Source organism: Myotis brandtii, unplaced genomic scaffold (genome assembly GCF_000412655.1).
Source record: "Myotis brandtii unplaced genomic scaffold, ASM41265v1 scaffold687, whole genome shotgun sequence".
Lineage (NCBI taxonomy): Eukaryota > Metazoa > Chordata > Mammalia > Chiroptera > Vespertilionidae > Myotis > Myotis brandtii.
The window spans coordinates 278,944-292,515 of NW_005370687.1; the positions used below are offsets into that span (position 1 = coordinate 278,944).

The 13,572-nt window shown below is 46.0% G+C and overlaps 1 protein-coding gene and 1 long non-coding RNA gene across 2 annotated transcripts in view; one reads left to right on the forward strand and one right to left on the reverse strand.

Annotated features, from left to right (window-relative positions):
* The window catches only part of STK38 (serine/threonine kinase 38), a 100,596-nt gene extending 88,086 nt beyond the window's left edge, over window positions 1-12,510 (forward strand). The window contains exons 10-11 of the mRNA XM_014529610.1: window positions 3,306-3,436; window positions 12,320-12,510. Coding sequence (XP_014385096.1) covers window positions 3,306-3,436; window positions 12,320-12,424 — 236 coding nt within the window. The 3' untranslated portion in view covers window positions 12,425-12,510. The remainder of the gene's footprint in view (window positions 1-3,305; window positions 3,437-12,319) is intronic.
* The window catches only part of LOC106723982, a 5,538-nt gene continuing 3,479 nt past the window's right edge, over window positions 11,514-13,572 (reverse strand). Inside the window, exon 2 of the long non-coding RNA XR_001359735.1 lies at window positions 11,514-11,662. This is a non-coding gene — a long non-coding RNA (uncharacterized LOC106723982). The remainder of the gene's footprint in view (window positions 11,663-13,572) is intronic.

Sequence of the window (13,572 nt, forward strand, 5' to 3'; positions counted from 1 at the left end):
TGTAAAAACAATGCCTTCAGTTTAAACGTAAGCCACATTTTAATTTGCTTCACATATGGGCCATAAACTTCCTGTGTGACCTTTTATTGTTTTCTGGGCTGTCTCTTTGCCTTTGTAGTTTCCCCAAATTTTCAACCATATGGTGTCTTCTATCAGATCTCCCCTCCCTGGGGCTTCCCATCCAGAGCTGCTCTGCGCTCCGGTCTAGCTGCTCTAGGCCTATTGCACCATCACCACCTTGGGACTTCCCGTCACATGGGCTGGATCCACCTTTTGCTAAATCTCCCGTCTTTTTTCTTGGTTTAGTCATGCTCTGTTTACTAAGTTTTACTGGAATGCTTCCTCAAAAGACTTCCTAAGACGTCGTGTGTGGGAGAAAAGCGTTCGGAGACCGTGCATCGCTGCAGATGTCTTCATTCACATCTCCCGTGCGATTGAGAGTGTGGCTGGGCATAGAATTCTAGTTTGAAAATAATGTTTAGAGGCTATTACTTGTTTTATTATTACTATCTTTTTAGTATCCATTGTTGAGGGGAAGTCAGCCGCCCAACTAATCTGTGTTCTTCTTTGGAGATATTTAGCATCTCCTTATGCTTGCAGTTTTGAAATTTCAATATGTTCTAGAGGTGAAGTTTTTATTTCCCTGTTTGTTGTCCTGAAAAATGGGGGCTTTTTAAAAATTTTTTTATGGGACTTTCTAATTTGAAGTTTGGTGTCCTTCAGCTCTGGGAAGCTGTCCTAGGCTGTTCTGATAACTTCCTGTTTTCTCCCTTTCTGGAACGCCTATGAATCAGATGCTGGTCTTTCCATACTGGTACTCACTTGTCTTTTCTCTCATATTTTTCAACTTCTGAGGCTTTTTCTGAGTGATTTCCTTGACTTCATTTTTGCGAGACATCAATTGTATTTTTAATTTTGGCAATTATATTTGGTAAATCTGAAAGAATCTGTTCCAGGATTATTCTTTTTCTCAGTGCATCCTTTTTCATTTCATGGATGTGATATTTTCTTAAATTTCTCTAAACATATACATTAGAATTTGCACACATTCTCTTCAGTTTCTGAATTTTGTGTGTAATATTTAGGATTACTGTTGTTTTTGTTTGTTTTTAATTAAATCTTTATTGTTCAGATTATTACAGTTGCTCCTCTTTTGTTCCCCCCCATAGCTCTCCTCCACCCAGTTCCCACCCCACCCTCTGCCCTTATCCCTCCCACTGTCCTCATCCATAGGTGTACGATTTTTGTCCAGTCTCTTCCCGTACCCCCACACCCCTTTCCCCCTGAGAATTGTCAGTCCACTCCCTTTCTATGCCCCTGATTCTATTATATTCACCAGTTTACTCTGTTCATCAGATTTTTTATTCACTTGATTTTTAGATGCACTTGTTGATAGATATGTATTCATTGTTCATAATTTTTATCTTTACCTTTTTCTTCTTCCTCTTCTTAAAGAATACCTTTCAGCATTTCATATAATGCTGGTTTGGTGGTGATGAACTCCTTTAGATATTAAATCTTTATTGTTCATATTATTACAGTTGTTCCTCTTTCCCCCCGCAAAGCTCCCCTCCACTCGGTTCCCACCCCACCCTCTGCCCTTACCCCCCACCCACTGTCCTCATCCATAGGTGTACAATTTTTATCCAGTCTCTTCCTGCACTCCCACACCCCTTTCCCCCCGAGAATTGTCAGTCCACTCTATTTCTATGCCCCTGATTCTATTATATTCACCAGTTTACTCTGTTCATCAGATTTTTTATTCACTTGATTTTTAGATTCACTTGTTGATAGATATGTATTCATTGCAGACCCTGTTCTTACTATATCATATGTTGAACTGTAGTGTGTCTCTCCTACTTTTTGAAGACAGGGCTTATTCTCTGAAAAATCAAAGTCCTCAAATTTTATTGGAACAAAAAAAAGTTTATTGCAAAACTTGCTGTACTTATGAAGCCATTCTTGTGTCTACTTTAGCCCAGATTTATTTCCTTCTCTGTATTCCTAAAGCACTTGGGAATTGTTTCATCCCTAACCAGTGTGTTGTGAGCAACTTCAGGACAGGTCCAGCTCATGCCGTTTTATTTTTTACTAGAGGCCCAGTGCATGAGATTCGTGCACCGGTAGGGTCCATAGTGGCTGGTGGCTACTGGCTGGGGCCTCCCTCCCTTCCCCCAGCTGGCCCCACCCTCTGGTCAAACTCCAGGAGGATCCCCTTGGTTGAGGGGACAATTTGCATACTATGCTTTTATTATATAGGATAAGTTCCCTAGAGCACCCAGCATAGTAGTTACTCATAATGGTGCTTAAAAACACCCATTGGTTGCTGGAAGCAAATAGGGTTTGGAAGAGCTCATTCAAGGATCATGAGTAAAAAAAGGAAAAATCTACTTTATAAAAAAATTGTGAAGATCCAGACCTATCCCATACAGTGACTACTAATTGGTTTTTGAGCACATGAAATGCAGGCAGTGCCATTAAGGAACTAAATTTTAAGTTTTATTTACTTTTATTTAATTAAAATAAACTGACACTTGATTTAATTGTTGGTAAATTTTCAAGTGTGTTTGGGACAAGTTGGATATATGAACCTACTTTTTAAAATGTGAACTTCATGAAATATAAATGCAGATCAAGGGTTTTCCAATGAATAGTTAGTTTCTGAATTCAGATGTGTTGTAAGAATAAATTAACACTAGATTTCAAAGACTTACATATAATAAAAAGAATGCAAAACATATCGTTTATAATTTTATGTTGATTATATGTTGTAATGGTAATATTTTGGATATATTGGCTTAAATAAAATAAATTACTAATTAATTGTATCTGATTTTACTACTAGAAAATTAAAAATTAACATGTAGTTTGAATTATATTTCTATTGAACAGAACTGATCTATTTCAATTCAAGGATTTGTTTTTTGATAACAATAAGAATTATTATTATTTTTAATCTTCAGCCAGGGATATTTTTTCCATTGATTTTTAGAGAGAGTGAGGGGAGAAAGGGGGAATAGAGAGAGAGAGAGATATCGATGTGAGAGAGGCATATTGATCGGTTGCCTTCCGCATGGGTCCTGACCGGTGCCAGGGATCAAACCAGAATTGAATCCGTGACCCTTTGGTGCGTGGGCCGACACTCTAACCACTGAGCACACTGGCCAGGGCATGTTTTTGATCATCATTATGATGATGGGTTTTCATCCCTCTCATTGTCTAAGATGGTTTTTAGTAACTAGTGGTGAGTCATTTCACAGACAGTTAATGGAGTATCTCTTTTGAACTCTCTTCTCTTAATGCAGATCACAATTCACCTTCTCAGCCCAAGGAAAAGAGCCTTGGCCAGAACCATCACCCGGAGGAAACAGTCCACAAGTTGGCCATGCAGCTGAAGAACATTGGAGACAGCGTTGATCACTGGATGGCTCAAGAGGTGAGGCCTCTGTTTCTCTAGGAAGGGCCGGCAGGTAGGAGAAAGAGCAGGCGGAACGACGGCTGCTAAGTGGCTGGGATGCCCAGAACACGTGAAATATATTTTTTAAAAAAAGAATTATTATTATTTTTAATCCTCAGCCATTTTTTCCATTGATTTTTAGAGAGAGTGAGGGGAGGGAGGGAAGGAGGGAGGGAGAATAGAAAGAGAGAAAGAGAGAGATCGATGAGAGAGGCCAGGGATCAAACCAGAATTGAATCCGTGACCCTTTGGTGCATGGGCCGACACTCTAACCACTGAGCACACTGGCCAGGGCATGTTTTTGATCATCATTATGATGATGGGTTTTCATCCCTCTCATTGTCTAAGATGGTTTTTAGTAACTAGTGGTGAGTCATTTCACAGACAGTTAATGGAGTATCTCTTTTGAACTCTCTTCTCTTAATGCAGATCACAATTCACCTTCTCAGCCCAAGGAAAAGAGCCTTGGCCAGAACCATCACCCGGAGGAAACAGTCCACAAGTTGGCCATGCAGCTGAAGAACATTGGAGACAGCGTTGATCACTGGATGGCTCAAGAGGTGAGGCCTCTGTTTCTCTAGGAAGGGCCGGCAGGTAGGAGAAAGAGCAGGCGGAACGACGGCTGCTAAGTGGCTGGGATGCCCAGAACACGTGGATTAGTAGTGTCTGGATTACCAAGCATTCAATCTGAAAATTGTGAACCTGACTCAAGGTCAGTATATGACCTCACACTTGCTGTTCAAACTGTGGTCCATGCACTAGGAGCCTCAGCTTCACTTAGCAGCCGGTCATATGTGCAAAATCCCAGCCCACACGCTGGAATCACCATCTTCCTTTTTGTTGTTGTTAATCTTCACCTGAGGATATCTTTTTCCATTGTTTTTCAGAGAGAGTAGAAGGGGAGGCGATAGAGAGAGAAACATCGATGTGAGAGAGACACATTGACTGGTTGCATGCCACACGTACACCAACTAGGGGCGAGGAGTGAACCTGCAACCAACGTATGTGCCCTTGATCAGGAATCGAACCCACAACCCTTTGGTGCGCAGGCCGACACTCTAACCACTGAGCACACCGGCCAGGGCACCATCTAATTTTTTGCACAGGGGATTTGTGTGCACATTAACGTGTGAGAGACTTTGCTGCACACCCTTAAACTAGGATGCCTTTTGGAATCACCTAGTGTAATCTCAAGAATTACAGATGCTGGCCCGACTGGAGTGGCTCAGTGGTTGAGCATTGACTTAGGAACCAGGAGGTCACAGTTCAACTCCCAGTCGGGGCACATGCCTGGGTTGCGGGCTTGATCCCCAGGAGGCAGCCAATCAGGGATTCTCTCTCATCATTAATGTTTCTATCTCTCCCTCTCCCTTCCTCTCTGAAATCAATAAAAATATTTAAAAATCCTATGTAATAAAAGGCTAATATGCAAATAGACTGAACAGTGGAACAACTGGAAAAACTGATGTGTGCTGACTATGATGTGTGCTGACCATCAGGGGGTGTGTGCAAAACATGGAGGGCATTGGCCACGGTGGGATGGTGGAGCAGGTGAGCAGGGGCACCAGACCAAGGCGGGGCACCGGCCACTGTCATCAGGGCAAGCCTCTAGTGGTTACTGAAAATTCTTTGTTCCTGCGTGCGACGGTCCTGCCCGATGCTCGCACCTACTGCCGGCATTGACCCTGCTTACACCTGCTGCCAGCACCAAAGCCACTGCTCACACCCACTGCCAGCGCCGGCCCTGCTTGAACCCGCAGCTGGCACTGGAGTCACCACTCGCACACACTGCCAGTGCCCAGCACCAGTCCCGATCACTCGGTGCCATCATCAGTGCGAGTGGTGGCTGCTGGCCCTGATCGCCCCTGAGGGCTTCTCCACCTCCCCCTGCTCCTGAGGGGCGATCAGGGCAGCAGGTGTAAGGTGCCACTTGTACCCACTCGCACCTGCTGCTGGCACCAGCCCCAATCGCTCTGTGCCGTTAGCGGGTGCGAGCGGGACTGGCGCCGTCAGCACATGGAAGCGGCGGCAGCAGGAGTGGGGCTGCCAGCAGATTCGGGGGGCGCTGTGGAGGGAGGGGCAGGGTGGGGACTCAGAGGATGGGCCAAGACCCTCCCCTGTGCTTACTGCAGCCTCATGGCCCACAGTTCCTTTCAAGGTGCACACATTTGTGCACCGGGCCCCTAGTATATATATAAAAGAATTACAGATGCCTAGGCCCCACCTTGAGAGGTTCTGATTGAATTGGCATGAGGTGTGGCCTGTGCACCAGGCATTTTGAAAGCTCCCCAGGTGAATCGAATGCTCAGTCAGGGAGGCCAACCTCTGCCTTAGACTGTACTAATCCTCCTGAACCAACCCCGAGGTATGATCTAAGCCCCACTCTCACCGATCTCTTAGTTTCTCCTGATTGTAAGAGGTATTGGGGGCAAACAGGAAAGCATAATGCTTGCCATTTGAAATCTTAGGGGCAATGAAATTCACAGCCAACTTAGTTTTCCTCAGAACCACCTGGAGTTGGCAGCAGAGAGAGACCGATCACGTGGGCTCTGGGATAGGAAGGGTGGCTGCCCCTCGGACCCAACTTCTTGTCCTTCGCTTCCCCTCTCCGGTGACGATTCTTCTCATCACTGCTGTTGCCACTGCGCTGGCTCAGGGAGCGCCATGTCTTCTTTCGTGTTCTGGTCCAAATGTGGACAGTGTACAGCTTTTCTCTCAGATAAAACATTCCGAGACCAAACATGAATGGGAGGCCCCGACAGCAACACTACTAAAAGCAAGAAGGAAACAAAGATGAAATAAACACAGTCAAATAAGCCATTTGATAGACCGATTTCATTAAGGCAAATATTTATTGGACACCTACTATACGCCAGGCTCAGCCGCAGGCCTTGGCAGCTGGAGCAGAGAGCGGGGCGGGTGAGCCTACTGTCACAGACCTCAGTCTGGGAGGGAGACAGACCAGGCAGCGGACCGTCAGGCAGGAAGCCCACTGGAGCAGCGTTGGAAGACAGTGATGGAGACTGGCTTGGGTGGGCAATCGGGGAAGCGGTATCTCTGGGGAGGTGATGTTTGAGCAGAGACTGGAAGTGAGGGATGAGGCACGGGACTACGTGGGGGGAGTGTTCCAGGCAGAGGGAACAGCGAGCGCACAGCCCTTGGGACAGGAACAGGCCCAAGGAACAGTAAGGAGGCCAGAAGGGCTGGAGTGAGTGAGGTCTGGGGCTTGGCCTCCGTGCAGAGTGCGCTGTATCCGGGGCCAGAGCGGCAGAGGAGACCCCACAGGCTGGGCCAGCGTGCAGCAGTGGAGGTGGTAAGAAATGATCGGTCAGACTCAGGGTGCGTTTAGAAGTAGAGCCTGCAGGATTGGCCGATGAGCGGGATGTGCCGAGGGAGAGGAAAGGAACACATACTTCAGTGGTTTTGGCCCGAGCCTCTGGATGGGTGGGTGGTAGCGCCCTTTACTGAGATGGAGGAAACCGAAGAGCAGGTTTTGGGGGAAATACAGAGCTCGATTTGGGGCACGTGAGTCTGACGTTCTATTAGACATGCAGATTGAGACGTTGTAAAGTTGCACAGGAGTTGTAAGAACAGGTCTGGAGTTAGAGGAGACACTGAAGCTCGAGATAAGAATTTGGATTATAAAGTGCTGCTTTCTCCCTGGGCTCACGGGATCAATACTGACCTCGCTCCCAGCTCAACTCTATTTGGAGGATAAACTAAAGCTATGTAATAGTAACTGATGCTTATTGAGGACTTGCTGTTTGCCAGGGACCATGCTAACAGTTTCACTTGCATTGTTTTATTTATTTATTAAATGTGTTCTTATTGATTTTGAGAAAGAGGAAGGGAGGGGGGGAGAGAGAGAGAGAGAGAGAGAGAAACATCGATTGGCTGCCTCCCACCGAGCCCTGACTGGGGATCCAGCCCGTAATCCAGGCATGTGTCCTGTGTGGAAATTGAACCCACGACCTTTGGGTGCATGAGAAAATGCTCAACCAACTGAGCCACACTGGCCAGGGCTGTATTGTTTTATTTCATTCTTACAACCACCAACGAAGCTGAGATCATTACTATTTTCACATTTCAAATGAGGAACTTGGTGACCAGAAGTTAAGTGACTTCTCCTAGGTTACACAGCTGGTAAGTCTCAGAATTAGGACCTGAACCACGTCTGCTGGTTCCAAAACACATGCACCACCCCAATACTGTCTCCACTATTTGCCCCCCTTTTCTCCTAGGAGTCACCTCTTTTTTACATCTGGACCCAAGAGCCTGAAGCGCAGAGGGCGGGGGGGAGTGTCTTCCGACCTCCACCCATTTTCTGTGTAGCACCCCTTTCAGGGAAGACCTCACCCCACAGCCTCACTCTCTGGCCTCACTGGACAACCGTGTCCCAGTACCACACCGGAGGCTTAATGTACATAGAAGAGATACTCACATGGACTCCCTGCTCACCAAATCGTCAACTGTGGTCTAAGGGGTTAAGTGCTGGCTTTAGGGTCCCAGTACTGGGTCCAAAGTCTGGCTCACCACTGTTCACTGTGCGACAGGGGGCAAGTTACTTACCCTCCCTGGGTCTCCTCTGTAACCAGGAGGTCACGACAGCACCTACCTCATACGGCTGTTGTGAAAATTAAATGAGAGAATCTATGTAAGTCACTTAGAACAGAGCCTGGCCCACAGAAAATGACCAATTGATGTCATCTAAACCGAAAAATTAACTTGCTTTTTGTCTTTGCCCTTCCAGGATTTGGAGTTGAATATCTCTTTACCGTGTGTCTTTTCTTACAGCGCACCCAGGCTATTTGTCTTCTCCCTTCTAGGCTAGTTTCTTCTGTAGGAACATTTTCACTTTTCCTTCTGGAAATTCCTTAGTTCAACTTTCCTGCTTCTTGATCAGCTAATTTTGAATACTCATGGGTCCTGCTAATATTTTTCTCTGAGTAGGCGAGACCAGGGTAGGACACATGTAACCCTCCTTTTCCACGTTGCCTCCTTTTCTTTACCTTTTGTAATTTGCTTATAAGCCTTAAATTTGCTTCTGCAGCCACATAAATCAACACAGAACGGCCCCAGGTTTTCTTTGTTTTATGTGTAGCACCTGTCAGTCCTTCATTTCTTTTTATTGCTGAATAATATTCCATTGTCTGTATAGGTCACATTGTGTTTAGTTAGTCACCCGGGGATGGATATTTAGGTTGTTTCTGCTTTGGGGTTATTATGAAGAATGATGCTGTGAACTCGTGGGTACGTGTTTTTGTGTAGAATATGTTTTCAGTTCTTTTGGGTACATTCCTAGGCGTGGAATTGCTGTGCTCGATGAGAATTCTATGTTTAACGGTTGGAGGAACATCCAGACTGTTTCCCAAAGTGACTGACCTACTTTCCATTCCCACCAGCAGCGCATAGGTTCCAGTCTCTCCTCATCCCTCCTCAACATTTGTTATTAACTGTCTTTTTTTAAAATACATTTTATTGATTTTTTACAGAGAGGAAGGGAGAGGGATAGGGAGTTAGAAACATCGATCAGCTGCCTCCTGCACAGCTCCTACTGGGGATGTGCCTGCAACCAAGGTACATGCCCTTGACCGGAATCGAACCTGGGACCTTTCAGTCCGCAGGCCGACGCTCTATCCACTGAGCCAAACCGGTTAGGGCTTTACTGTCTTTTTGTTTATAGCCAGCCCAGTGGGCTTGAGGAGTTATCTCACTCTGGTGTTGATTTGCATTTCCCTGATGGCTAATGCTGTGTATCTTTTCAAGCGCGTAATGGTCATTTGTGTATCTCTTTCGAGAAATGTTTATTCAGATCCTTTGCCCATTTAAAAAATTGGGTTATTTGTCTCTTATTATTGAATTGTAGGAGTTCTTTACTAGTATATATTCTAGATGTAAATTCCTTATAAGAAATACTATTTGCAAATGTTTTCTCGTAGTCTGTAGGCTGTCTTTTCACTACCTAGGTGGTATTCTTTGAAAAACAAAAGTTTTTTGATTTGAGGAAGTTCATTTTTCTTTCGTTTCTAGTGCTTTTGGCACCCTGTCTGAGAAATCATTGCCTAATCCTAAGTCATGAAGATTTACACCCATATTTTCTTCTGAGAGATTTTTAGTTTTAGCTCTTAAATTTCGGTCTCTGATCTAGTAGGAGTTAACTTTTGCATATGGTGTGAGTTAAAAGTCCATCCTCAATCTTTGCATGCTGGCACCCAGTCTTCCCAGCACCAGTTGTTGAAAAGACTGTTCTTCCCCCGGCATTCATGGGAAATCAATGGCCTGTAAATGGGGGTTTTATCTCTGGACTCTCAGTTCTCTTCCACCGATCTACATGTCTACCCTTCTACCCTTCTGCCTGCCCTCGCTTTCCTTGCAGGAATGGGCACCCAGCCTTCCCAGCACCGGTTGTTGAAAAGACTGTTCTTCCCCCGGCCCTCATGGGAAATCAATGGCCTGTAAATGGGGGTTTATCTCTGGACTCTCAGTTCTCTTCCATCGATCTACATGTCTACCCTTCTGCCTGCCCTCGCTTTCCTTGCAGGAATTTACAAAGCGGGCTTTGACCTAGACTTTTTTTTTTTAAAAACATATTTCTTTATTGATTTTAGAGAGGAAGGGAGAAGAAGAGAGAGAGAAATGTCAATGAGAGAGAATCATTGATCGGCTGCCTCCTGCACGCCCCCAACTGGGGATCAAGCCTGCAACCCAGGCATGTGCCCTTGGCCGGAATCGAACCTGGGACCCTTCAGTCCGCAGGCTGATGCTCTATCTATTGAGCCAAGCCAGCTAGGGCTGACCTAGACTTTTAAAGATCGCTTGTTCTCTACCACAGAATTGCATTTTAGAACACTCTTAATAGACCACATCATAATTTTAAAATAATTTTAGAAATGTCTTCTAAGTTTGGTTCTAAAATGCCAAAGGCTTTACTCTGCTGCTTCCAGGCTTAAATCCAGCAACTTCAACAGAATTTCAAACCCCGCACGGTTCATTTCCTTTATGTATAGTCATTGTTTACCCACCTTTTGTACTCAGTTCCATCAAGTGGTCACACTGACTCGCCAGGTCCCTTCCTGCTTTTGATATATTTAAAGAAACTTTCACTCTGCCTCCTGAACGCGAGCAAGGAGCTCAGCAGGCCATGCTTTGTCTGCTGAACCGACTGCCCTTGAACTGCCACACATCTGCTGTCTTGTTCTTTTCACGAAGTGAGCATTCTGTATTTTCAAATAGGCCTGGTGCTCAAAATGACATGTTTTGCTATTGAGTTATATAGGGTTTTGATTCCAGGAACTGGTCTTTTTTTTTTTTTAATCCAGGGCATATCGTTTTCCTAGATATAAAGTATGTTTTATAATAGTCTTCCCATCACTTTTAGGATCTTAAATGTTTCTCTACAGGAAGGACTCTTTTCTTCTGGGTTCTAGAAACTGCACCCTCCGTGTCCCTATAGGCCTAGGAGTGGCACCAACTCTGTGGTTACCAGCCCTCGGTACTGTACCACCCCCTGTGGCCCCTACCCACTGTGTAGATCGTCTCCTTATGCAAACCACCCTCAATTTTCCTAATTTGAGTGTGCCACCTGTTTTCTCTGGGACCCTTACTGATACAGTAATGCATAGGGAACTTCTTAGTTTGTTAAAAAGTGGGGAGGGAAACTAACGTTTATTAGAGGCCCTGGGCACGACATTCATGCACTGGGGGTGGGGGGAGTGTCCCTCAGCCCGGCCTGCACCCTCTCGCAGTCTGGGACCCCTCCGGGGATGTCCGACTGCTGGGCCAGCAGTTGGACATCCCCCGAGGCATCCTTAGCGCTGCTGTGGAGGCTGGAGAGGCTGGCTTCTGGCTGAGCGGTGCTTCTCCTGTGGAAGCGCACTGAAGACCAGGGTGCAGCTCCTGCTTTGAGCGTCTGCCCCCTGGTGGTCAGTGCACGTCATAGTGACCAGTCGTTCTGCGTTCAGTCAATTTGCATATTAGGGTTTATTATATAGGATTTCTTCCAGGTGCTCTTTGAAAACACACTCAGAGGGCAGAGGGAAAACAGCTTTTCCTTTCATTTAATTCTCACAGGAACCCTATCCATTCGTGGTACAGGTGTTTCAAGAGAAGCAGCTGAGGTTCAGAGAGATCTGGTCACCTATCCCAGCATCTGGCTCAGCGCCCATTTTCTTGTCTGCCTTGCTGGAAGGAAATCCATTCATCTTCCTAACGGATATAAATTATAAAAGAGAAAAATCCTTTAGTGGTTTCCTGTTACTGACAGGACGACGTCTAAAGTCCTTAACCTGCCGCTAATAATTTATCATTCATTCATTCAGTCGGCTAACAGGTACTGAGTACCTGGTGTGTCGGGCTGTTCCCGGACTGCAGACAGGGCCGTGACCAAGACAGACACACTCCCTGAGATCAGGGAGCTTATATTCTCAAGGGAGACAAGGAATAAATAAATAAAGTACATAGCTTATCAGACGGTCATAAATATTTTGGAGGAAAATAAAGCAAGGAAGGGGATGAGGAGTGTTAGGGGTTTACACCCATCTGAGTCCCATCAGTTCTTCCAACCCCAACTAAGCTTCCTTGCTTCTCTGAGAGGAGGAGAAAGTGCTCTGGGAAGCCAGAGGAGCGGCATCAGCCCTGAAAAGAGGGCCCCCATTTGCTGGGGATTAAGGTGGGAGAACAGGTGCAGGGGAGCGCATCACTCACCCCCAAGATAGTCTCCTCCAGCTCGTCTACATCATAAAGCAGCCCCAGAAGCGTGCTTTTGGTATTGATTGAATTAATATAATCCTGAATTTCCCACTTCGGGTTATTCTATTGCCTTAAGACAAACAACAAACAAACCCTCTCTCTCTTTTTGAACAGAACGCTCAGCGGGAAGGCAGAGAGGCACTGGCGCACTTTGTCGTGGTTTTCCATGCGGGAGGTCACGCGCTGCTGCGCTTCCTCTGGAACAACCACTGGATGTAAGAGGAACGGACATCCGAGCTCTGCCGTCCCCCTGCGCCGAGAACCAGTCCCTGCACAGGTGGGAGGAAGGCCCTCCTCCGCTCCCTGTTTTCACCGTCACTGTTGGTTTATGCGGCTTCATTGGAGAGCTGCTGGCTCACTGACCATTTGTCTGTTCAGAGCAGCTGCTGTGCCATGTCTGCGCTTGCCCCACCTCGTGGTAGAGCCGCAGGCGCATTCAGGAGGCGCTGCCAGGGTCCCCGGGGCATCTGCTTCCCCGAGGGAACCTGAGGCTCGTCCTCAAACCAGAGGTCACAGCAATGGACGCTTCTCCTGGGCCCTCCCGGGGCGCCCAGCCACCTGTTGGCCCCACTCCAGGTGCCCATGTCCAGATCCGCAGCGCTCCATTCTTCTCATTCCTTTCTGTCCACCCATGTTCCCTGTCTTCCCCTTCTAGGAGCATTACAGGTGTTAAGGAAGTTTGTTGTTATAAATTATAAGTTCTGTATATGGTTGAGTTATTTGTTATTTAAAAATGAAATAAATATTGTTGTTTTATTGAGCATGAAACATCTTCGCATATGTCTTTTGTGAGGAAGGGATTCCACTTATTCGGGCTCACCTGGGTTCATAATTTCATAGACTTTATTATTTTTTAAAATATATTTTTATTAATTTCAGAGAGGAAGGGAGAGGGAGAGAGAGATAGAAACATCAATGATGATCATTGATTGGTTGCCTCCTGCACGCCCCCTTCTGGGGATCGAGCCCACAACCCAGCATGTGACCTAGACCAGAATTGAACCTGAGACCCTTCAGTCCACAGGCCGATGCTCTATCCACCAAACCAGCCAGGGCCATAGACTTTAGATCTTATGCAGCATCCACTTTGTCCTTCCGAAGGGAAACACCCCCATTTTTTTAGTCTGCCTCACGCAGCACCTACTTTTTCCATCATCACCGCGGTTTTGGCTGACATGGAACAGATTCTGAACTTCTTTCTTTCTTTTTTTACTATTCTGAACAGGTATGTAATCGTATGGTTAAACATGAAAACAATATTAAAAACTTGCAGTGAAAACCCTTCCTCTTATTTTCTATCTTGAATCTCAATTGTTTGTTTGTTATACATCCTTCCAGATACCACACACACACACACACACACACAC